This window comes from Heloderma suspectum, chromosome 2, assembly GCF_057233095.1.
Source record: "Heloderma suspectum isolate Gila_16-S chromosome 2, 16-S_ref, whole genome shotgun sequence".
Taxonomy (NCBI): Eukaryota; Metazoa; Chordata; class Lepidosauria; order Squamata; family Helodermatidae; genus Heloderma; species Heloderma suspectum.
This window is the reverse complement of record NC_139459.1, coordinates 395,164,931-395,188,013: the sequence shown is the minus strand read 5'-3', so window position 1 is coordinate 395,188,013 and position 23,083 is coordinate 395,164,931. Positions and strand designations below refer to the sequence as shown.

Below are 23,083 nucleotides of genomic sequence, written 5' to 3'. Positions count from 1 at the left end.
CTGTGTTGTGGGGAACGCAAAAACCATTTTTATCATTACCTTTAAAATCATCTTTACACATGGAAGTATTTGGTGCTAGCTCTGCCTTTGATCCTACAGTGCTGCCCACCTAAGAAAAACCCTCCACGCTGAAGACCCTCCACACGCAAATCTCCTCTTCGGATGTGATGCTGTCAGGGTGGACACTGAGCCCATAGAATCCCAGAGTAGTTCTGATTCGGAGGAAGAGCAGTCGCTCCTGGGAGAGGAGCGTGCCCCTTTTTCCCAGGGCCCGCAGCTGACAGAGATTCCTCCCACCAACATTCCTAGATTAAAAAGCAGTCCAGGGAGTGACCCAGCACAGATAGCAGATTGGGTGGATGCGCGGCGCAGACGCAGAGAGCGGCGCCAAATGGAGAGCGCGGAAAGGAGGCGTAGCGCCCGGTTGGCGCTCAAAGAGCGGTTGCGCCCAGAGGATTCAAGGGAAAAGGGGAGGGATTCTCCCTAGTCCTTATATTCAGGGGTCTGCCAGTAATTCCCTTTCAAACAGGGACCAACTGTTCCAACTTAGGGCATAGAGATGCTGCTGCTCAGATCTAGTTGCTACCTGTAGAGTTGTAAGTTGTAAAAGAAGAATAAAGCTTTGAAAAGAATCCCTTTGTCTGCGTCTGGACTTGGCTACTGGATTAGACTGAGAGAGCCCTCCACGGAGCCCTTGACAGCTTGGTCCCCGTTATTCTTTTTTTTCTCTCCTCTCTCCCTCTTTTCTCCTACTGCCTTATGGAGGGTGCCGGGAACCCAACGGTGCAAGCTCTGGCGCAAGAGAACCAGATGCTCCGTGATCAGATGGCTCAAGGGACGGCTGCCATGCAGAATCTACAGGCAACGTTTCAAACCCCCCCACCTCCGCTTCCCCCACGCCGCAAGTGCCCGGTGGCGTTGCCAGAGAAGTTTTCTGTTGAGAGAGGACTTTTTCAGATTTTCAGGGCCCAGTCAGAGCTGTACATGCGTCTTAGACCTGAGGATTTCCAGACGGAACAGGTTCGTGTGGGTTTGGTTGTCCACCCAATACCTCCCCTCTTACTCGCCCGCACAGAAGCTCGTGCCTCGCCGCACGGGGCCTTTTCAGGTTACGGCCCAGATTAACCCTGTTGCTTTTCGCCTGGCTCTCCCCCCCTCCATGAAGATCCATCCTGTTTTTCACCGGTCCTTGCTGTCCCCCCTGGTTTCTGGCAATCCTCATCGCTCAGTCGGCTCACCGCCAGTGCTGGTGGAGGAGGAGTTTGAGATCGCGGAGATTCTGGACTTTCTCGTGGCCGCTTACAATATCTGGTGGACTGGAAGGGGTACGGGCCTGATGAGCGATCCTGGGAACCCGCAGAAAATGTGCATGCTCCATTGCTGCTGCGGCGCTTCCACCAGCTGTACCCCCACAAGCCCGGGGCCCCAGGGGAGGAGCACGAGGGGGGGGCTCATGGGAGCGGGGATGATGTCAGGGTGGACACTGAGCCCATAGAATCCCAGAGTGGTTCTGATTCAGAGGAAGAGCAGTCGCTCCTGGGAGAGGAGCACGCCCCTTTTTCCCAGGGCCCACAGCTGACGGAGATTCCTCCCACCAACATTCCTAGATTAGAAAGCAGTCCAGGGAGTGACCCAGCACAGATAGCAGACTGGGTGGATGCGCAGCGCAGACGCAGAGAGCGGCGCCAAATGGAGGGCGCGGAAAGGAGGCACAGTGCCCGGTTGGCGCTCAAAGAACGGTTGCGCCCAGAGGATCCAAGGGAAAAGGGGAGGGATTCTCCCTAGTCCTTATATTCAGGGGTCTGCCAGTAATTGCTTTTCAAACGGGGACCAACTGTTCCAACCTAGGGCATAGGGATGCTGCTGCTCAGATCTAGTTGCTACCTGTAGAGTTGTTAAGTTGTAAAAGAAGAATAAAGCTTTGAAAAGAATCCCTTTGTCTGCATCTGGACTTGGCTACTGGATTAGACTGAGAGAGCCCTCCAAGGAGCCCTTGACAGATGCATACACTGCCAACACCACATCGGAATTCGCCACTGCAAGACATGGCACGTCTCATAAGGATCTACACCTTGCGTCATAATGTTATGATCCTATCATAGTATCGCTATATCCCTCTTGCGCATTTATACCTTGCAGGACACACAATGACATTTGTTGCGGTAGATTGGATAATGTGGAAGGAAAATAGGGAGATAACACCACAAAAGCACTATACCAATTTTATAATGTGTAATGTGCCCCGACAGTTATCAGTGCACTTCAATATCGCTATAAAGCAGTGATGCAGATCTAGATGTGGTGGTGGCCACCAACTTGGATGGCTTTAAAAGGGGGTTGGACAAATTCCTGGAGGAGAAGGCTATCAATGGCTACTTGTCCTGATGGCTCAGTGCTTCCTCCAGTATAAGAGGCAATGAGCCTATGTGCACCAGTTGCTGGAGAACATGGGTGGGAGGGTGCTGTTGCACTCATGTCCTGCTTGTGGGTTTCCCATGGGCAGCTGGTTGGCCACTGTGCGAACAGAATGCTGGACTAGATGGACCCTTGGCATGCCCGGACCCTAAGATCATCCTCAGCGGCCCTTCTCCATGAGTCCCTGCCAAAGAAAGTGAGGTGGGTGGCTACCAGGAAGAGGGCCTTTTCTGCTGTGGCACTCCAGCTGTGGAATGAGCTCTCTAGAGAGGTTTTCCTGGTGCCTACGTTGTACTCCTTCTGGCACCAGGAGAAGACCTTTTTATTCTCCCAGTATTGTAGCATTTTAGCTTCCTAGTCTTTTAGCTTGGCTGTTTTAAATCTGTATTTTAAATCTCTGCATTTTGCTGCTAGGCTTTACTCTGGTTTTATTCTGGTTCTATTGTTCTATTGTGGTTTTAATGCTTTCATATTTTATATTGTTTTATCCTGCACTTTCTGGTTTTAATTTTTGTGAACCGCCCAGACAGCTTCAACTATTGGGCAGTAAATAAATAAATAAACAAATAAACAAAATAATATAAAAAAATTGGCCTAATCCAGCAGGGCTCTTCTTATGTACTTATGTTCCATTCCCCCCCATTCAGCAAGGAGAAAAAGGTTTAACCCCCTCGCTGACCAGCTTCCTTCCTGTTTCCTCACATCAGAAGGCAGACAGCCTGAATCCCAGCCTGAAAGGCAGACAGCCTCAATCCCAGCCTGAAAGCCCAGCTTGTAGGAAACTGGCACTCTTGAGTATGGAAGGAGAAGGACTTTCTCTTTTGAAACATGTTTTTGCTTTTATCAGAAGCACAATCTTTTTATAAAGATCTCTGCTACTTCCTACCAAAATTCAAACGGGAAGAAAAATGAGCAGGTGTCATTTTTTTCTCCCAATGAAAGCAGGAACTTGGCTTGCAGACATTCCAACCAGTGGAGCAAAAAAAATCACAATTGCTGAGCAGCCCAGTGGCAGGTAGAAGAGGGAGTTGGAGTTAAAACAGACATATTTAAAGGGAGCCCAAACTGCAGTGAGGAACTGAGAGATCAATGGCAGCTGCAGCTCTGGGCAGGAGGCAGCTGCTGATTTGAAAAAGGCACTTAAGTAGAAAGACACCACTTCCCCAAATCAGCCCCTTTTTTCCCCTTCTTTTTGTAACCGAGCTGGGCGGATCTGAGGAGGGGTGCCAAGCTGAGCTCAGTGTCTGTGTTTTTTGCATGTACTGTCTGCAGCGCGCTGGGTGGCAAAAAGCAAGTGTCTGTCACCTCTCTTGCAAGGTTCTATAGGTTGTACAGGTTGTTTGAGTACTAACTCCAAAAATGATCTTCCTTCAATCAGCTTGATTGAATGATTGATGTGTTTCTTTTGTATGTTATTTATTTGTTCAGTCGCTTCCGACTCTTCGTGACTTCATGGACCAGCCCACGCCAGAGCTTCCTGTCGGCCGTCGCCACCCCCAGCTCCCCCAAGGTCAAGTCCCTCACCTCCAGAATATCATCCATCCATCCTGCCCTTGGTCGGCCCCTCTTCCTTTTGCTTTCCACTTTCCCTAGCATCAGCATCTTCTCCAGGGTATCCTGTCTCTCATTATGTGGCCAAAGTACTTCAGTTTTGCCTTTCATATCCTTCCCTCAAGTGAGCAGTCTGGCTTTATTTCCTGGAGGATGGACTGGTTTGATCTTCTTGCAGTCCAAGGCACTCTCAGAATTTTCCTCCAACACCACAGTTCACATATATTTTTGTATACCACTCCATATCTAAAACAGATTTTGGAACAATGAACATAAAAGGGAAAAGAGTAAAAGGATAAAAAGATTAAAACACCATCTTAAAATTATGATTAAAAAACAAACCAGTTCATGCCTTCCTGACTTCCAGGGGCAGGGAGTTCCAAAGAAAGTTCCAAAGAAAGGGGGCCACCACACTGAAGGCTCTTCTTCTGGTGGGCTCCAATCAGGCCCTACTTTTCAGTATGTTTCTTTTTCCATTTCCACTTTGATGTTATTTGTGCTAGGTAAAAATTTGTGGAACACAGCTTGACGTTAAGGCAAAATTATCGAGCACTTAGCATTTCAAATACTGTAAACTCTATAAGCACTATATAAATGATAATAAAATAAAACCGTAAGCTGTTAGAGGTCGGCTGGATACCTTTTGTATTTCTAACTTTTCTTTATTGTTTCTAAAGATAAAAATAATGGATATTCCAAAATAAAGAATGCCTAGCAAAAGATAGGAACTGCTACAAAACAAAACAAAATTGTACCTAAAACCTGTGTTGCGTAGGGCACTCCCGCTGCTATTATTCTAGGGCCGAACCTGGCTGTTTCTCCCAGTGGATCTGGTCTCTCACTAAAACTGCAGCTTGGAGACTTATAGGGGCTCCTAGCAGCAGCTTTAGTGAGAGTGAGAGACCAGATCATCTGGTGGCGGGAGCGGAGCAAGCAAAGACCAAGCCAGCTGATTTGGGGAGCCTCCTGTTCCCTGGGGGCTCAGACCTCCTCCCAGAATTCAGTACTAACTGTGCCACTGCCTACAGGAGGAAATGATCCCCCCCCCCCCCGCGCGCACACACACACACACACACACACACCAGAAATACAGGAATAAATAAAACAAAGAGGGAAAAGATACCCACCCCAAAATGAATCAAGTAGATCAGTGGGACTGTGTAAAAGCCGGAACTGGATCACCGGGAACGGCCCTTATATTAAAAACAAAACACCATGCCCCAAACTGTGGCATGTGTTAGAAACCTTGGGAACAATGTTTTTAGGACTAAAACCCTTGCAATATTGTATTATTATTCACCCCGTAATGCCCGGAACACATCCGGAACGGAACAGAATGGCCCGGAACAGACACTTCTGAATGAGCGAAATCAACCAAACTCACCAGTCACACGTAACTCCGTGGCAGGGATGCAACGAGCCACAAAATGTCCACACAAACCACGTTCTGATACCAGTTCCGGGCAATAGTCCGTATTGAAGAAAAATGGCCCGGAGCGGCCACTTCCGAGTGAGCCAAATCAACCGAACTCGCCAGCCACACCTTGCTTTGGGGTGGCTGATGCAATAAGCCACAAGATGTCCACAGAAACCACGTTTCACGATTAGCCCCATCAGTTCCATCTAGTAAAATGACAGTGGCGTATTTGGTTAGTTTCACTCACGCAGAAGTTGCCATTCTGGACTATTTCCCTACTACGGTTTTCGGCTCGTTTTGCTCCCGTGGAAGCTGCTGTTCTGGACCGTTTTGTGGAATATAGATCATGGTCCGGAACGGGTATCGGAACATGGTCTCTGTGGACGTTTTGTGGCTTACTGCATCCCTGCCATGCAGTTGTGTGTGACTGGTGGGTCTGGTTGATTTGGCTCATTCGGACGTGGCCGTTCCGGGCTGTGCTGTTCCGGATATGTTCTGGGCGTTATGGGGTTAACAATAAAATAATATAGCAAGGGTTTTAGTCCTCAAATATTATTCTCAAGTGTTTCTAACACAGGCCACTATTTTTCGCATACTTTTTAAAAACATGGGGCCGTGCTGTGCCGTGCCGTGCAGGATATGTTCTGGACGTTATGAGGTTAACAATAATATACTGTTGCAAGGGTTTCAGTCCTCAAATATTATTCTCAAGTGTTTCCAACACAGGCCACTATTTTTCGCATACTTTTTAAAAACATGGGGCCGTGCCGTGCCGTGCCGTGCCGTGCCGGATATGTTCTGGACGTTATGAGGTTAACAATAATATAATGTTGTAAGGGTTTCAGTCCTCAAATATTATTCTCAAGTGTTTCCAACACAGGCCACTATTTTTCGCATACTTTTTAAAAACATGGGGCCGTGCCGTGCCGTGCTGTGCCGGATATGTTCTGGACGTTATGAGGTTAACAATAATATACTGTTGCAAGGGTTTCAGTCCTCAAATATTATTCTCAAGTGTTTCCAACACAGGCCACTATTTTTCGCATACTTTTTAAAAACATGGGGCCGTGCCGTGCCGTGCCGTGCCGTGCCGGATATGTTCTGGACGTTATGAGGTTAACAATAATATACTGTTGCAAGGGTTTCAGTCCTCAAATATTATTCTCAAGTGTTTCCAACATGGGCCACTATTTTTCGCATACTTTTTAAAAACATGGGGCCGTGCCGTGCCGTGCTGTGCCGGATATGTTCTGGACGTTATGAGGTTAACAATAATATACTGTTGCAAGGGTTTCAGTCCTCAAATATTATTCTCAAGTGTTTCCAACACAGGCCACTATTTTTCGCATACTTTTTAAAAACATGGGGCCGTGCCGTGCCGTGCCGTGCCGTGCCGGATATGTTCTGGACGTTATGAGGTTAACAATAATATACTGTTGCAAGGGTTTCAGTCCTCAAATATTATTCTCAAGTGTTTCCAACATGGGCCACTATTTTTCGCATACTTTTTAAAAACATGGGGCCGTTCCGGGCTGTGCCGTTCCGGCTTTTACGCCTTCCCAAAGAGATCCACGTTTCTCCAAGGAACCCCAGGAAGCGTTCTTGCCAGAAGATCCCGCGCGTCGCTCTCCCCGTGGGCGCGATCCGCAGCACCTCCTCCCATGCAAAGCAGCTGGTAAGTGCCCAGAGTGGTGTGGCTCGGGCTGGACCGGAGCGGGGGGAGTCCAGGGACCCACAGCACGGGGGGGGGGCTATTGGGAGCTGATGAGCGCATTGGGGTCCCCAGGATGGTGGCAGCGGGAGGAAAATGTCCAGGGGGAGGAAAGCCCAGCGGGGGGGTGGAGAGGGGCGGCAAAGAGCAGGGGGCAGGTTTTGCAAAGGGGGGAGGACAGTGCCCCCCCCGTGGCTGGCCCAGTCGGGGTCTCTCCAGGAGACCCACATCTGGTGCTCCCCCCACCCCATCTCTCTCCCAAGCCAGGAAGTCTCAAGAGCACCATCTTCCTGGGAGAGAAGGAAAGTCTGCGATTCCGGGGAACTGGAGGCACTGAAACCGATTTCAAACTACTTCCCATTTGGAGGACTGAAAAGGGACAAGGAATTTGCTAGGCCTTGGGGCGGGGGCGAAGCAGAGCCAGGGGGTGGGCGTGGAGGGTCTCCAGGGGAGTGGTGATGCAGGGTTGGTGATGCTCCATCCGCTGGCCCGGTTGGCGAAGGGATCTTTTCTTTTTCTTTTGATTCTTCTTTATTTCATTTCCATTACAAGACACGTACATTACCTCTCCCTACAACTTTGTTCAAGAAATGCATAACTGTACATCAGGTTACAAGTCATCCGTGCTATTAACAGTGAGAAGATGTACATATTTTATTCTTAAGAACAAATACATAAGCGAAACTAAACTTTTGCAGCAATTTATTTTACGTTTGAAAACATGCAGTACAGTTTAATACATATATCTTCTTTTTTGTTATTTTAGGGAGAAATCCCGTGGCCGCTAGTCAGCGGCTAGACGGCCATAGGATATGTGGTTTTCTGGGAACTGACCCCCCCCCCCCATTCCGGGCTGCCTCGGAAGAGGAGCACAGAGTGGCCAAAACAGGGTGTTCCGGGGCGGGGAAGGCAGAAATGAGGGTACGACGCATCCTATATCCGAAATCGGCTGTCTAGCCACAAATGCAGGGCAGGAGAAGTGTGGAGGGGATGATCCCCCTCCGTGCTTCTCCTGCCCTGCATTGGACAGGTAGTCGCCTCCGAGTTTGGGGGCGGCCGCCTATCCCCATAGGATTGCGCCCTTAATCATATACATACCTTCTTGTGTTCTTGTCAGGGCCCACAGCTTCAGTACTGCAGTGGGCTTTGTAGGTTATAGGCTGGATTTGATTAGAAGTAGCCTGGAAGGGCTTAGGCTTGTTCAGTTTCTGGAATGTCAGAGTCTGCATGAGCTTCTCTCTGCCAGTGTTCCCAGAGCAGGGCCGGGGGGGTCACCCAACGCCCTGTCCGCCTGCTGGTCTGGCCTTGGCAGGCAGGGAGGCTGGGAGCTGTCCCTGAGAACCAGACAGAGGTGGGGTGGGGTTCATAGAATCATAGAATCATAGAATAGTAGGGTTGGAAGGGGCCTACAAGGCCATCGAGTCCAACCCCCTGCTCAATGCAGGAATCCAAGTCAGAGCATCCCTGACAGATGGCTGTCCAGCCTCGTCTTGAAGGCCTCCAGTGTGGGAGAGCCCACCACCTCCCCAGGTAATTGGTTCCATTGCCGTATTGCTCTGACACTCAGGAAGTTTTTCCTGATGTTCAGTCGGAATCTGGCTTCCTGTAACTTGAGCCCATTATTCCGTGTCCTGCACTCTGGGATGATCGAGAAGAGATCCTGGCCTTCTTCTCTGTGACAACCTTTCAAGTACTTGAAGAGCGCTATCATATCTCCCCTCAGTCTTCTCTTCTCAAGGCTAAACATGCCCAGTTCTTTCAGTCTCTCTTCATAGGGCTTTGTTTCCAGTCCCCTGATCATCTTTGTTGCCCTCCTTTGAACCCTCTCCAGCTTGTCTGCATCCTTCTTAAAGTGTGGTGCCCAGAACTGGACACAGTACTCCAGATGAGGCCTAACCAGTGCTGAGTAGAGGGGAACTAGTACTTCCCGGGATTTGGAAGCGATGCTTCTATGAATGCAGCCCAAAATAGCATTTGCCTTTTTTGCAGCCACATCACATTGTTGGCTCATATTCAGCTTGTGATCGACGACAATTCCAAGATCCTTCTCGCTCGTAGTGTGGTTGAGCCACGTATCCCCCATCTTGTAACTGTGCATTTGGTTTCTTTTTCCTAGGTGCAGAACTTGGCATTTGTCCCTATTAAATGCCATTCTGTTGTTTTCTGCCCAGCACTCCAGTCTATCCAGATCACTTTGAATTTTGTTTCTGTCTTCCAAAGTATTAGCTATCCCTCCCAATTTTGTGTCATCTGCAAATTTGATCAGCATTCCCTGCACCTCCTCCTCCAAGTCATTAATAAAAATATTGAAGAGCACTGGGCCCAGGACTGAGCCCTGCGGTACCCCACTCGTTACCTCTCTCCAGCTTGAGAAGGTCCCATTGATAAGCACTCTTTGGGTCCGATTCTGTAGCCAACTGTGGATCCACATGATCGTTGTTTCATCTAGCCCACTTCGAGCTAGTTTGCTCATCAGGATATCATGGGGCACTTTGTCGAAAGCTTTGCTGAAGTCGAGGTATATGATGTCTACAGCATTCCCACGGTCTACAAGGGAGGTGACTTGATCAAAAAATGAGATCAGATTTGTCTGGCAGGACTTGTTTTTGACAAATCCATGTTGGCTTCGAGTAATCACTGCATTGTTGTCAAGGTGCTTCCAGATGGATTGCTTTATGATCTGCTCCAGAATTTTCCCAGGGATTGATGTCAGACTGACTGGTCTGTAGTTCCCAGGTTCCTCCTTTTTACCCTTTTTGAAGATAGGGACAACGTTAGCCCTCCTCCAGTCATCTGGCACTTCCCCGGTCCTCCATGATTTCTCAAAGAGAATAGACAGCGGTTCTGAGAGCTCTTCTGCCAGTTCCTTTATGACTCTAGGATGCAGTTCATCTGGCCCTGGAGATTTGAACTCATTCAAAGTAATGAGGTGTTCCTTGACCATATGCCTGTCGATCTCAAGCTGCAATCCTGCCCCTTCAGCCTGTACTTCGCCTTTGCCAGGGGGGTCATAGACCCTCTTTTGGGAGAAGACTGAGCCAAAGTAGGAATTGAGCACCTCTGCCTTTTCTTTGTCCTCTGTTATCATTTTGCCATCCTTATTTAATAGCTGAACAACCATTTCTTTCCTCTGCCTTTTACTATGCACGTAGCTGAAGAAAGCCTTTTTGTTGTTTTTAGCATCCCTCGCTAACCTCACCTCGTTCTCCGCTTTAGCCTTCCTGACGCCATCCCTGCAATTCTGTGCTACCTGCCTGTACTCTTCCTTTGTTACTTGGCCTTCTTTCCACTTCCTATATGTGTCCTTTTTTGTTTTCAGGTCATCCCTAAGCTTTTTGTGAAGCCACATTGGCTTCTTCTGTTGTCTTCCACCTTTTCTTCTTGTTGGAATTGTTTGTGATTGTGCCTTGAGAATTTCCTTTTTTAAAAGTTCCCACCCATCTTGGACTCCTTTTCTCGCTAGCATTGCTTGCCATGGGACCTTACTGATCATTGTTCTGAGTTTATTAAAATCAGCTTTCCTAAAATCCAGGGTACGCGTTTGAGTACACTCGGCTTTTGCTTCCCTTAGAACCAAGAACTCAAGTACAACATGGTCGCTTTCCCCCAGAGTTCCTGTAACTGCTACTTTATCCACTAAGTCATCTCTGTTGGTTAGGATCAAGTCAAGGATAGCCGATCCTCTAGTTCCTTCCTCTACTTTCTGTAGGAGGAAGTTATCCGCCACACAAGTCAGGAATTTCCTGGAGGGGCCATGTTTTGCAGAATTTGTCTCCCAACAAATATCGGGGAAATTGAAGTCCCCCATTACTACTACATCATGCTTCCTTAAAACATTGGCTATTTGCTTTTCAAAAGTTTCATCCTTGTCTTCTCCTTGATTGGGTTTGCAGAAGGGTTGCCCAGGTTGTAGTGTCATGGCTGGAGGGTTGAGCAGTGCCGCCCCGTTTGGACAGGGGCCTTGCTGAGAGACTAAAGGCCCTTGTATATCATGGGATCCGGAGGGGGTGTCCTACAGTCACGCCTTCCCGTTTAAGCTGATGCAAAGGCGAAGCGCCTTTGCTAGGAACATCTCATCTTCATTGCCCGAAGCCTTCTTTATTTGGATCCATCATCGTCTGGGCTTTTGGAGGCACTCTGCACGTGGACTGGAACTTTGGATTGTTAAAGACCTGCCATGAAAAGTACTGTTGTAGCAGAAATCAGAGTCAGAGAGACCACGGAGAAAAGAAAAATGAGTATTCTTTATTTAACGCGCGGGCTTAAGGCTGGAATCTTTTCCAAAGAGCCAAAAGCCCCGAGGCATAGCCACACATTACTTTTATAGAGATGATGACACACAAGCAACCCTTTCTCCCACCCCCTCTCCTGTGGTTTTACAGTTGGTACAGTTGTTTATAGTACAGGAAATGGGCCATAGGACATTCTATCTTGAGAACAAGGATACAGTCTTGCAGTAAGCAAAAAGGCAAAATCATGACTGTGTTGTGCAATTCGGCTTGCTGACAGGGGAAGTCTCTACATTGCTGTTCCTGCCAAACTATGCTAGCTCAGCAAGAACATGAGACCACTTAGTCTGACCCCCGACATGGCTGCTACACTGTGAGGCTTTTCATAGACTTGAACTCCAGCTGCTGTGGAATGTGTGTCTGCGTTTGTAGTCAGCTCAGTGTACGCAGGCTGGGTTTGATCTACAACTTTTGGGCTTCCCCCTGCCAGAACTCATGCAGCGTGGAGTTGGCGATGCGAAAGCAATGGCCTGGAACTCCTTGCGTGTGTGGGCATGCCCTTCCCTTGATCTTGATGGGCCTTGACCATGTAGCCTGGAGTTATCAACAAAAGATTCAAAGTTGGACTTTCTATTGGTGTGGGTTGTTTATGCCTTTCAAGAAGTTATCCCTTGATTGCCTGATGGGTTCCTTCCAGGAACCATTCCCTTTCCATGTCCAGGGTTGGAGCCCCGTGAAAGGATTGTCTGGGTTAGGTACCCAGGAATCCCGAGTCCCTTCCCTTATGTTCAGAACCGTGGAGATGGCAACGGAGAAACCATGTTGAGGATCTCAGTCACGGTAGTAGTGTTTAGCTTTGCACTGTTCTGGAGTTACATACAGCCTATAGCTACTGACCATCAGCTATATGAATCCCGAAGAGTGTAACCATTAAGCTTTTGCCATGGGATTCCCTGCAATAAAGAAATCTCACTGATTTGGGTGTCCAGTGCCAGATTGCCTGAATGTGTGCACTGGGGGGATTGGGAAACCTGACAGTTCTTATGATAACCACAGAGTTTTGTAGTAGGGAACACTCCATCATTTCTCTGCATTTGTATAAACAATAACATTGTACCATTCTTCCATAAAACTGCCCTTTTTTCTTTGTCCTTTTGCTAATTTAATATTATTTGTCAGTTGTTCTAATAACACAATCTGCCGTACTCTGTTGTACCATTCTTTAAGCAAGATTCCTTTTAGGTATTTCCATTTGCTGGCTATCAACACTCTGCAGTTGTTAGAAGTGCTTTATGTAATAAATTCTCATTATTACCTTGAAATTGTCCCAGTAATGCTAATTCTGGTGCTTTTGATATTCTTTGTCCTGTTATTTTACTAATTTCTAGAAAAGCAAAGTCCCATATTTTCTTCACTTTCCCACATTCCCACGACATGTGTTGTGTAGTGCCTAGTTTTTTACGTCCCCTCCAGCAAAATTTATTGTTGTTTGAATTAATATAAGATAACCACACTGGCATGAGATACCAACCTTGTATCTTTTTAATAGTTTGTTCCCTGATTTTAGAGGATAGTGTTTTAATTGGAAATCTCTGCCAAATTTTATTCCATTCTTCTTCAGTAATTTGATTTTTCCAGTTTAGTTCCCAAACTGAGCGCAGGTTTCCAGATGTTCCTAGATGTATCCATTTATAATAATAGTTTATAAATTTTAGAGATAACTCCAGAGACGGGCTCTTCTAGAGGGCTTTTTGTAGGGGTAAACAGACATAACTGTTGTGGACAGAGGAGGGGGCTCAAGGGAGGGAGTATTGGGGAGGAGGGAGTTGTGGGGGTTGGCTCAGTTTGAACCAGATGATGGTTTGGGTCTGAGCATCTTAGGAGGACAAACGCCCAAACTCCCACCTCCACCACAGATGGTCCACCATCTACCGTCTCTAGTCCACTATCTACCATCACTAGTCCACTATCTACCATCTCTAGACCACCTCCAGATTCCCACATCCACCATCTCTAGTCCACCAACTACCATCTCTGCTCCACCAACTCCACCCCTCAGTCGTGTTCACCTGCCTTTCTTAGCCAGAATCATGTTTTCCCTTGATGAGAGTAATTTATGCACACCGAGAGCCTTGTAGCCTTTGTAATAGATGATCTACTCACATCAGATTCAGGCACTCCTCACCTCAGGAAAGAAACTGGCAGCAAAGCTAGGAGATCCTTCAGGTCCTGTTGGCAGCGGAGATGGAGAAGACAGTGAGAATGGAAAAGCAAGACGTCACTGGCTCTGAGGAAAGAAAAAGCCCCCATACCATCCAGGAAGGGAGCAGTGTGGTGCTCAGGGAAAGACGAGCACTGGGGAACCTGTCTGGGAGCAACACCAGCTCAAATGCAGAGCGCCAGCGCTTCAGGGGATTCTGCTCCCAGGAGGCCGAGGGGCCCCGAGAGGCCTGCAGCCGACTCCACCACCTTTGCCGTCAGTGGCTGAAGCCAGAAAGACACACGAAAGCTCAGATGCTGGACCTGGTGGTCCTCGAGCAGTTCCTGGCTGTCCTGCCCCTGGAGATGGAGAGCTGGGTCAGAGGATGTGGAGTGGAGACCAGTTCCCAGGCGGTGGCGCTGGCAGAAGGGTTCCTCCTGAGCCAGGCAGAGGACAAGGACCAGGTGCAGGTGAGAGCATTTCATCCTGATAGCTCCAAAGGAGTGTGGTCTTAAAAATCCCCACCAGTGTTTTCCCAAACTCCCCCCACCTACACCCACCTGTAACCATCCCACAGGTTCTGAATGTCTATAGCAGGCCCTCCTTAGGGGATCACAGGCACCTGAGGAGATCGTGATGTTCCAGGGAAGGAGCGGATCCTTCTTCCACCAGTGGCAAAGTCATCCCAGCAGAACAGGATTCGCGGTTTTCAGCACTTCTGTGCTCACAGCAGCTGAGTGTCAGGGAACGTCTGGGAACTCCTTTCTCCCCTCCCAGTTGGTTTTAGGAGGGAGTTTTGGATGCATTTTTCTCGTCCTGTTCTAATGCTCAGGATACGTTTTTGGCCCAAATTCTTTTGTTCTCACCTTCCAAAGGCAAGCTAGAGGGCTTAGGAAGTAGTATAAATTTAGAAGGAGGCCTGAATGCAACCAGGTTGACAAATTCTGCCAATGGCCTTTGCTTGTCCGAGTTCGTTCATTTTCATTCATTTTGTAGCCAACAGTCAAGGTAGTGATGTCCCCATCGCCCCCCGCCCACACCCAAACACAACTATACCACCATTTCTGACTGTGTATAGCAGTCCCTCTTTAAGGCAGCACAAGGCACCCCAAAGAGACTGTGACCTTCCAGGGAAGGAGGGGATCCTTCTTCCACCAGTAGCACAGTCGTCCCAGCAGAACAGGATTAGCGGTTGTAGGCACCACACTTCTGTACTTAGAGCAGCGGAGTGTTAGGGAACTTCTGGGAGCTTCTTTCCTTCTTCTCAGTTGGTTTTTGGACGAAGCCTTGGGTTCGCTTTTTTTCTACTGCTAGAAATGCATTTTTGGCACAAATCCTTATGTGCTGTCCTGCCAAAGGCTGCAGGGCCTCGGAAGTAAAATAACTTCTGAAAGAGACCTGAGTGCAAATAGATTGGCAAACTCTGCCCATGGACTTCCCCTGCGCCCGTTCTTTCCTTTCCTGATCCCTTTCCCCCCTTCACTGCCTGGCTCCTCATTCCTTTTCCAGGTGCAGGGAATATTAACCAAAGCAGCCACGGATGTCCCTGAGGCGGAGAAGGCTCCCTCGGACACCACGCAGAGGCCACTGTTCAAGTGGACCTTGCAGGAGGTTGATGGAGGCCCCAGTTTCCTGGGTGAGGATTAGTGGGGCATATTTCAGCATGGGGAGGCGGCTCTTCTCTCTAACGTGTTCAGAAAAGGCGTCGTGTTTCAATAGATTAAGACTGTATAGAAATAAAAACCAGTCCTTTGAATTATGCCCAAATGCGACGTGAAAAATGATTGATGCTGCTTGAGTGACAAAAATGTGAAATGCTTACAAAGTATAAAATCTTTTCCCATCGTCTTTGCCTTCCTCACAGGAAATGGAACGATGTTCGAAGAGAGTGAAATAGCACTGGGGGTTCCTTCTAGGCCTCCTTTGCTTTGTGGTGGAGTGGAGACAGCTTCTCTGCAACCAGAGCAGGTAAGAGAGGCCTGGTTGCCTCTGTCCCCTGCACATCTTTCTTGGCCCTGACAAATCTCCCCCTTTCCCTTTGCTTCTGTCCACAGTGGCTGCTAGGAAGGTTTTGAAAGTCACTCATGAAGCTCTAGATCCTGCGGGAGAAGCTCCAACCACCTCACCTTTATTGTCTTCATGGATAGCTACATTATGTGTAAGGAGAACATGATTTCTTCCTCTTCTTTCAGGGTCCGTTGACCTTTGAGGAGGTGGCTGTGCATTTCACGGAGGAGGAGTGGGCTCTGCTGGATCCAGGCCAGAGGACTCTGCACAGGGATGTCACGGAGGAGACTTATGGGAACCTGGCTTCTCTGGGTAAGGGAAGGGGCCCTCTGGGTAGGGGTTCCTCTTTGCCTCGTTGACAGATCCTGGAAGGGGGAATTGTGGCTGTTCTTTGTCTGTATCGGAGCATTGTGAGGATGTCATTGAGGATAACAAAGGCATCCTTTTTTTGAGCTTTGTAGGGCTGGTGTACAGAGGGGAGGCTTCAGACGCTCTGAATGTTTGGTACAGTGAGACGTTTCAGCAATAAGTTTGCTATTTCTGCCCTCTTTAGAAGGCCTTCTGGTTCCCAGAGCTGACTTCATTGCCTGGCAGGGGAAAAAAGAGGAAGATCCATTTCTTGGCACCTCCGAGGAAGAGGAGACATCAGCAGGTATGTGCTTGAGTCTGGTGGGGCCCTTTGTTAGGTCTGTCAGTGTCTGCATTCTCCTGGCAGCTACATCTTCTGGGTAAATGTCACCTACCTGACACTTGAGACATCTCTCAGAGGAACACCCAAGGGAAAAGGTGGAGGGGACTCTGTCACGTCAGAAGCAGGTCACTTGTACCTTAAGTGTGTATGTATGTGGGGGAAACATCTCTAGAATACTAGGGCTTAAAGACAACGCCAACCAGAGGGATTCTGTCACATGGGACGGGTGTCATTCGTATCTTAAGTATGTGGGGGAAACACCTATAGAATACGAGGTCTCAGGGACAATGCCGATGGATTTTCCCGTATTATCTACCTGGACTTGGAGTGATCCTCACAGGTGGAGTTCTTCGCAACTCTGCTGTTTGCCTTCATGAGGACATGCCAGGGACTGAACCTGCGACCTTAGGCATGCAAAGCATTGCATCTCCTTAGTCAGGTGCCTTGTTCCACAATCCACCAGTTGGGAGTGCCTGAACCAGGTGCTAGGAACTCCAGGCAGCCCAGGGTTTCTGTTGGTGCATTTTCCACCCGGCTGCCAAACAGACTCCCTGTCCAAACTCTCGGAAGTATCAAAGCATTGTGAGGCTGTGACTGAGGGCGACAATGGCATCTTTCCTTTGACCTTTTTGGGTCCGCTGTAGAGAGGAGAGGCTGCAGATTCTGTGAATGTTTGCTATAATGACAAGTGTCAGAAGAAATGTTGCTAACATGGTTAAATAACAGAAAGCAGAGAGTAGGAATAAATGGTAAATTCTCCCAATGGAGGGAAGTAATTAGTGGGGTCCCACAGGGATCTGTATTGGTACCAAGGCATTTCAGCTTGTTCGTAAATGATCTGGAATTAGGAGTGAGCCGTGAAGTGACCAAGTTTGCGGTTGACACCAAATTATTTAGGGTGGTTAAAACAAAACGGGATTGTGAAGAGCTCCAAAAGGATCTCTCCAGACTGGGAGAATGGGCATCCAAATGGCAAATGCAGTTCAATGTAAGCAAGTGTAAAGTGATGCACGTTGGGGCAAAAAAACCCCAACGTGCATCACGTTGTTGAGGTTATAACTTCAAATATAACCTGAAGGGATCTGAGCTAGCAGTGACCAACCAAGAAAGAGATCTTGGGGTTGTGGTGGACAGCTCAATGAAAATGTCGACCCAGTGTGCAGCCGCTGTAAAAAAGGCAAACTCCATGTTAGGCATAATTAGAAAAGGAATTGAGAATAAAACTGCCAATATCATACCGCCTTTATACTAATCTGTGGTGAGATCACACTTGGAATATTGTGTACAGTTCTGATCACCACACCTAAAAACAGATATTGTAGAGCTGGAAAAAGGGCAGAGAAGGGCAACTATAATGATCAAGGGGCTGGAGCATCTCCCCTAGGCGAGAAGATTACAAGAGCCGGGATTGTTGAGCTTGGAAAAAAGGAGGGTAAGGGGAGATATGATAGAGGTGTACAAAATTATGCATGGTGTGGAGAAAGCGGATAGGGAGACGTTTTTCTCCCTCGGAATACTAGAACCCAAAGGAATCATCCCATGAAGCTGATTGGTGAGACATTCAGAACAGATAAATGGAAGGACTTCTTCACACAGCGCATAAACTATGGAATTCACTACCACAGGAAGTAGTGATGGCCACCAATTTGGATGGCTTTAAAAGGGGGTTAGGTAAATACTTGGAGGAGAAGGCTACTAGTCCTGAATGCAATGTGCTACCTCTGATACTTGAGACAGTAAGCTTATGTACACCAGTTGCTGTGGAACATGGGTGGGAGGGTGCTGTTGCGCTCATGCCCTGCTTGTTGGTTCCTGGTTGACAGCTGGTCGGCCACTGTGTGAACACAATGCTGGATTAGATGGACCTTTGGTCTGATCCAGCATGGCTCTTCTTATGTTCTCATGTTGCTATGTGATGTGCAAACCATGCCAGTATGTCAAAAGGTTGCCTATAAATATCGTAATAAATAAAATAAAAGCTCTGTGGCTCATAGAATCATAGAATAGTAGGGTTGGAAGGGGCCTACAAGGCCATCAAGTCCAACCCCCTGCTCAATGCAGGAATCCAGTCAGAGCATCCCTGACAGATGGCTATCCAGCCTCGTCTTGAATGCCTCCAATGTGGGAGAGCCCACCACCTCCCTAGGTAATTGGTTCCATTGTCGTATTGCTCTAACAGTCAGGACATTTTTCCTGATGTTCAGCCGGAATCTGGCTTCCTGTCCCTTGAGCCCATTATTCCGTGTCCTGCACTCTGGGTTGATCAAGAAGAGATCCTGGCCTTCCTCTCTGTGACAACCTTTCAAGTACTTGAAGAGCGTTATCATATCTCCCCTCTCTTCTCAAGGCTAAACATGCCCAGTTCATTCAGTCTCTCTTCATAGGGCTTTGTTTCCAGTCCCCTGATCATCTTTGTTGCCCTCCTCTGAACCCTCTCCGGTTTGTCTGCATCCTTCTTCAAGTGTGGTGCCCAGAACTGGACACAGTACTCCAGATGAGGCCTAACTAGTGCTGAGTAGAGGGGAACTAGTACTTCCCAGGATTTGGAAGCTATGCTTCTATTAATGCAGCCCAAAAGAGCATTTGCCTTTTTTGCAGCCACATCACATTGTTGGCTCATATTCAGCTTGTGATCGACAACAATTCCAAGATCCTTCTCGCTTGTAGTGTGGTTGAGCCACGTATCCCCCATCTTGTAACTGTGCATTTGGTTTCTTTTTCCTAAGTGCAGAACTTGGCATTGATCCCTATTAAATGTCATTCTGTTGTTTTCTGCCCAGCGCTCCAGTCTATCCAGATCACTTTGAATTTTGTTTCTGTCTTCCAAAGTATTAGCTATCCCGCCCAATTTTGTGTCATCTGCAAATTTGATCAGCATTCCCTGCACCTCCTCCTCCAAGTCATTCATCAAAATGTTGAAGAGCACTGGGCCCAGGACTGAGCCCTGCGGTGCCCCACTCGTTACCTCTCCCCAGCTTGAGAAGGTCCCATTGATAAGCACTCTTTGAGTCCGATTCTGTAGCCAACTGTGGATCCACCGGATCGTTGTTTCATCTAGCCCACTTTGAGCTAGTTTGGTCATCAGGATATCATGGGGCACTTCGTCGAAAGCTTTGCTGAAGTCAAGGTATATGATGTCTACAGCATTCCCAAGGTCCACAAGGGAGGTTACTTGATCAAAAAATGAGATCAGATTTGTCTGGCAAGACTTGTTTTTGACAAATCCATGTTGGCTTCGAGTAATCACTGTACTACTGGTACAACTACTGGTCTGTAGTTCCCAGGTTCCTCCTTTTGACCCTTTTTGAAAATAGGGACAACATTAGCCCTCCTCCAGTCATCTGGCACTTCCCCCGTCCTGAGAGTTCTTCTGCCAGTTCCTTTATTACTCTAAGATGCAGTTCATCTGGCCCTGGGGATTTGAACTCATTCAAAGGAATTAGGTGTTCCTTGACCATATGCCTGTCGATCTCAAGCTGCAATCCTGCCCCTTCAGCCTGTACTTCGCCTTTGCCAGGCGGGTCATAGACCCTCTTTTGGGAGAAGACTGAGCCAAAGTAGGAATTGAGCACCTCTGCCTTTTCTTTGTCATCTGTTATCGTTTTGCCATACTTATTTAATAGCTGAACAACCATTTCTTTCCTCTGCCTTTTACTATGGACATAGCTGAAGAAAGCTTTTTGTTGTTTTTAGCATCCCTCGCTAACCTCAGCTCGTTCTCAGCTTTAGCTTTCCTGACACCACCCCTGCAATTCTGTGCTACCTGCCTGTACTCTTCCTTTGTTACTTGGCCTTCTTTCTACTTCCTATATGTGTCCTTTTTTGTTTTCAGGTCATCCCTAAGCTTTTTGTGAAGCCACATTGGCTTCTTCTGTTGTCTTCCACCTTTTCTTCTTGTTGGAATGGTTTGTGATTGTGCCTTGAGAATTTCCTTTTTTAAAAGCTCCCACCCATCTTGGACTCATTTTCTTCTTAGCGTCGCTTGCCATGGGACCTTACTTATCACTGTTCTGAGTTTATTAAAATCAGCTTTCCTAAAATCCAGGGTATGCCTTTGACTACACTCGGCTTTTGCTTCCCTTAGAACCAAGAACTCAAGTGCAACATGGTCGCTTTCCCCCAGAGGTCCTGTAACTGCCACTTTCTCCACTAAGTCATCTCTGTTGGTTAGGATCAAGTCAAGGATAGCCGATCCTCTAGTTCCTTCCTCTACTTTCTGTAGGAAGAAGTTATCCGCCACACAAGTCAGGAATTTCCTGGAGGGGCCATGTTTTGCAGAATTTGCTCCCAACAAATATTGGGGAAATTGAAGTTCCCCATTACTACTACATCATGCTTCCTTGAAACATTGGCTATTTGCTTTTTCAAAAGTTTCATCCTCATCTTCTCCTTGATTGGGTGGCCGGTAGTAGACTCCGACCACCAGGTTCCTTTTATTCTTTGCTCCATTTATTTTGATCCAGATGCTCTCGATGGGGCTACCAAGCTCATCCTCCTGTATTTCTGTGCAGAGAGATGTATTTTTCACATACAGTGCAACCCCACCTCCCTTTCTGTTCCTCCTGTTCTTTTTGAACAAGTTATATCCTTCAATTGCTGTATTCCAGTCATGAGAGTCATCCCACCAAGTCTCAGTTATACCTGTCAAGTCTCATTCTAGTTGTCAGTTCTGTTGATTATTAGAGGCTATTTAATATATTTGGAAGGATTCTTTCTCCTCACAACTCTGATAATCAAAATAGCAACTCATTGGGTTTGTTCTCTTTTTCTTCTTTCAGCTGACGGGAGGGAGAGCAATAAACATGACGTCCACCAGAGGATAAAAACTGAAGATGAGGAGAATTCAGGAAACACACCCAGTTTGTTTGAAGGGGCTGACTTCAATGAATGTCCCATACCAGAAGAACCTTTCGAAACAAACAAAAATAATATTCATAACGGGGAAAAACTGTGGAAATGGTCTGAGTGTGGAAAATGTTTCACTGAGGAGATACACCTTATTGAATGTGAAAGAACTCACGCAAAACAGAAAACATTTCAGTCCTTGGAATGTGAAAATCAATTTAGTTCCAGCTCAGACCTTGACTTGCAGCAAAGAATTCGCACAATGAATTTGAAATGCTCTGATTGCGGAAAGGTTTTAGTTTACAGCAGAAACCTTACGCTACATGAAAGAATTCACACAGGTGAGAAGCCCTATAGCTGCTTAGAGTGTGGGAAGAGCTTCAGTCAGATGTCAAAGCTTCACATCCATTACAGAATCCACACAGGGGAGAAGCTGTATACATGCTTAGAGTGTGGGAAGAGCTTCACTGACAGAGCAGCCTTTAAAAGGCATGAAAGAGTTCACACTGGGGAGAAGCCATACAAATGCTCAGAGTGTGGAAAGACCTTCAGCCAGAACGCAGCCCTTAAAACCCATAAAAGAATTCACACAGGGGAGAAGCCCTATGAATGCTCAGAGTGCGGAAAGAGCTTCAGAGACAGCAGAGCCCTTAAAATCCATCAAAGGATTCACACAGGGGAGGAGCCTTTTAAATGCTCTGAGTGTGGAAAGATTTTATGTAACAGCAGGAACCTTACACTGCATGAAAGAATTCACACCGGCGAGAAACCCTATGAATGCTTAGAGTGTGGGAAGAGTTTCAGTCAGCTGTCAAAGCTGAACATCCATTACAGAATTCACACGGGGGAGAAGCTGTATAAATGCTCAGAGTGTGGGAAGTGCTTCACTGAGAGAGCAGCCTTTAAAACACATCAAAGAATTCACACCGGGGAGAAGCCCTATAAATGCTCAGAGTGTGGAAAGAGCTTAGGTCGCAGTTCACACCTTAAAATACATCAAAGAATCCACACAGGGGAGAAGCCTTATAAATGTTTAGAGTGCGGAAGGAGCTTCAGTCGCAGTTCACACGTTAAAAGGCATCAGAGAGTCCACACTGGGGAGAAGCCTTATAAATGCTCAGCGTGTGGAAAGAAATTCACTACCAAACATCGGCTTAACTCACATGAAAGAAGTCACGTGGGGGGGAAGCCCTTTAAACGCTCAGAGTGCGGTAAGAGCTTCAGTGACAGCAGAGCCCTTCAAACCCATCAAGGAATTCTCATAGGAGAAGCCCTATAAATGCTCTGATTATGGAAGGGGCTTCATTCGTGACACGTGCCTTAAAGGCATGAAAAAATCCACACGGTGGAAACACCCAATAAATCTTAGAGTGAGGAAAGAGCTTCAGTGAAATCAGGGTCAATAAAACCCATCTGAGAATTCACACAGGGGAGGAGCCTTTTAAATGCTCTGCATGTGGAAGGAGTTTACGTAACAGTAGAAACCTTAAGCTGCATGAAACAATTCAGACAGGCGAGAAACTAAATGCGTGGAGTGTGGGAAGAGTTTCAGTCAGAGCTCCGTACTTAAAACCATCAAAGAATCCACACAGGAGATGGTGTAGCACAGCCCATTAACTCCATCAAAGAATCCACACAGGGGAGAAGCCATATAAATGCTCAGAGTGCGGGGGGGGGGGGGGGCTTCTATGACAGCAGAGCCCTTAAAACACATCAAAGAATTCATATGGGAAAAGCCCTATAAATGATCTGCGTGTGGGAAGATTTTATGTAACAGCAGAGACCTTAAGCTGCATGAAAGAATCGACACAGGAGAAACCCTATAAATGCTTAGAGTGTAGGAAGAGTTTCAGTCGAAGCTCCATACTTAAAACCATCAAAGAAGCCACACAGGAGAAGGTGTAAAAATGCTCGGGGTGTGGAAAGAGCTTCAATGAGAACACAGCCCATAAACCCAATCAAAGAATTCACACGGGAGGAGCCCTACAAATGCTGAGTGTGCGAAATGAGCTTCAGT

At 47.3% G+C, this 23,083-nt stretch overlaps 1 protein-coding gene across 1 annotated transcript in view; it reads left to right on the top strand.

The window, feature by feature from the left end:
- LOC146356518 (uncharacterized) overlaps nt 1-23,083 on the top strand; it is an 80,226-nt gene extending 57,143 nt beyond the window's left edge. Inside the window, exon 8 of the mRNA XM_084841117.1 lies at nt 21,376-23,083. Within this exon, the coding sequence (XP_084697243.1) occupies nt 21,376-22,345 (970 nt within the window). The 3' untranslated portion in view covers nt 22,346-23,083. The remainder of the gene's footprint in view (nt 1-21,375) is intronic.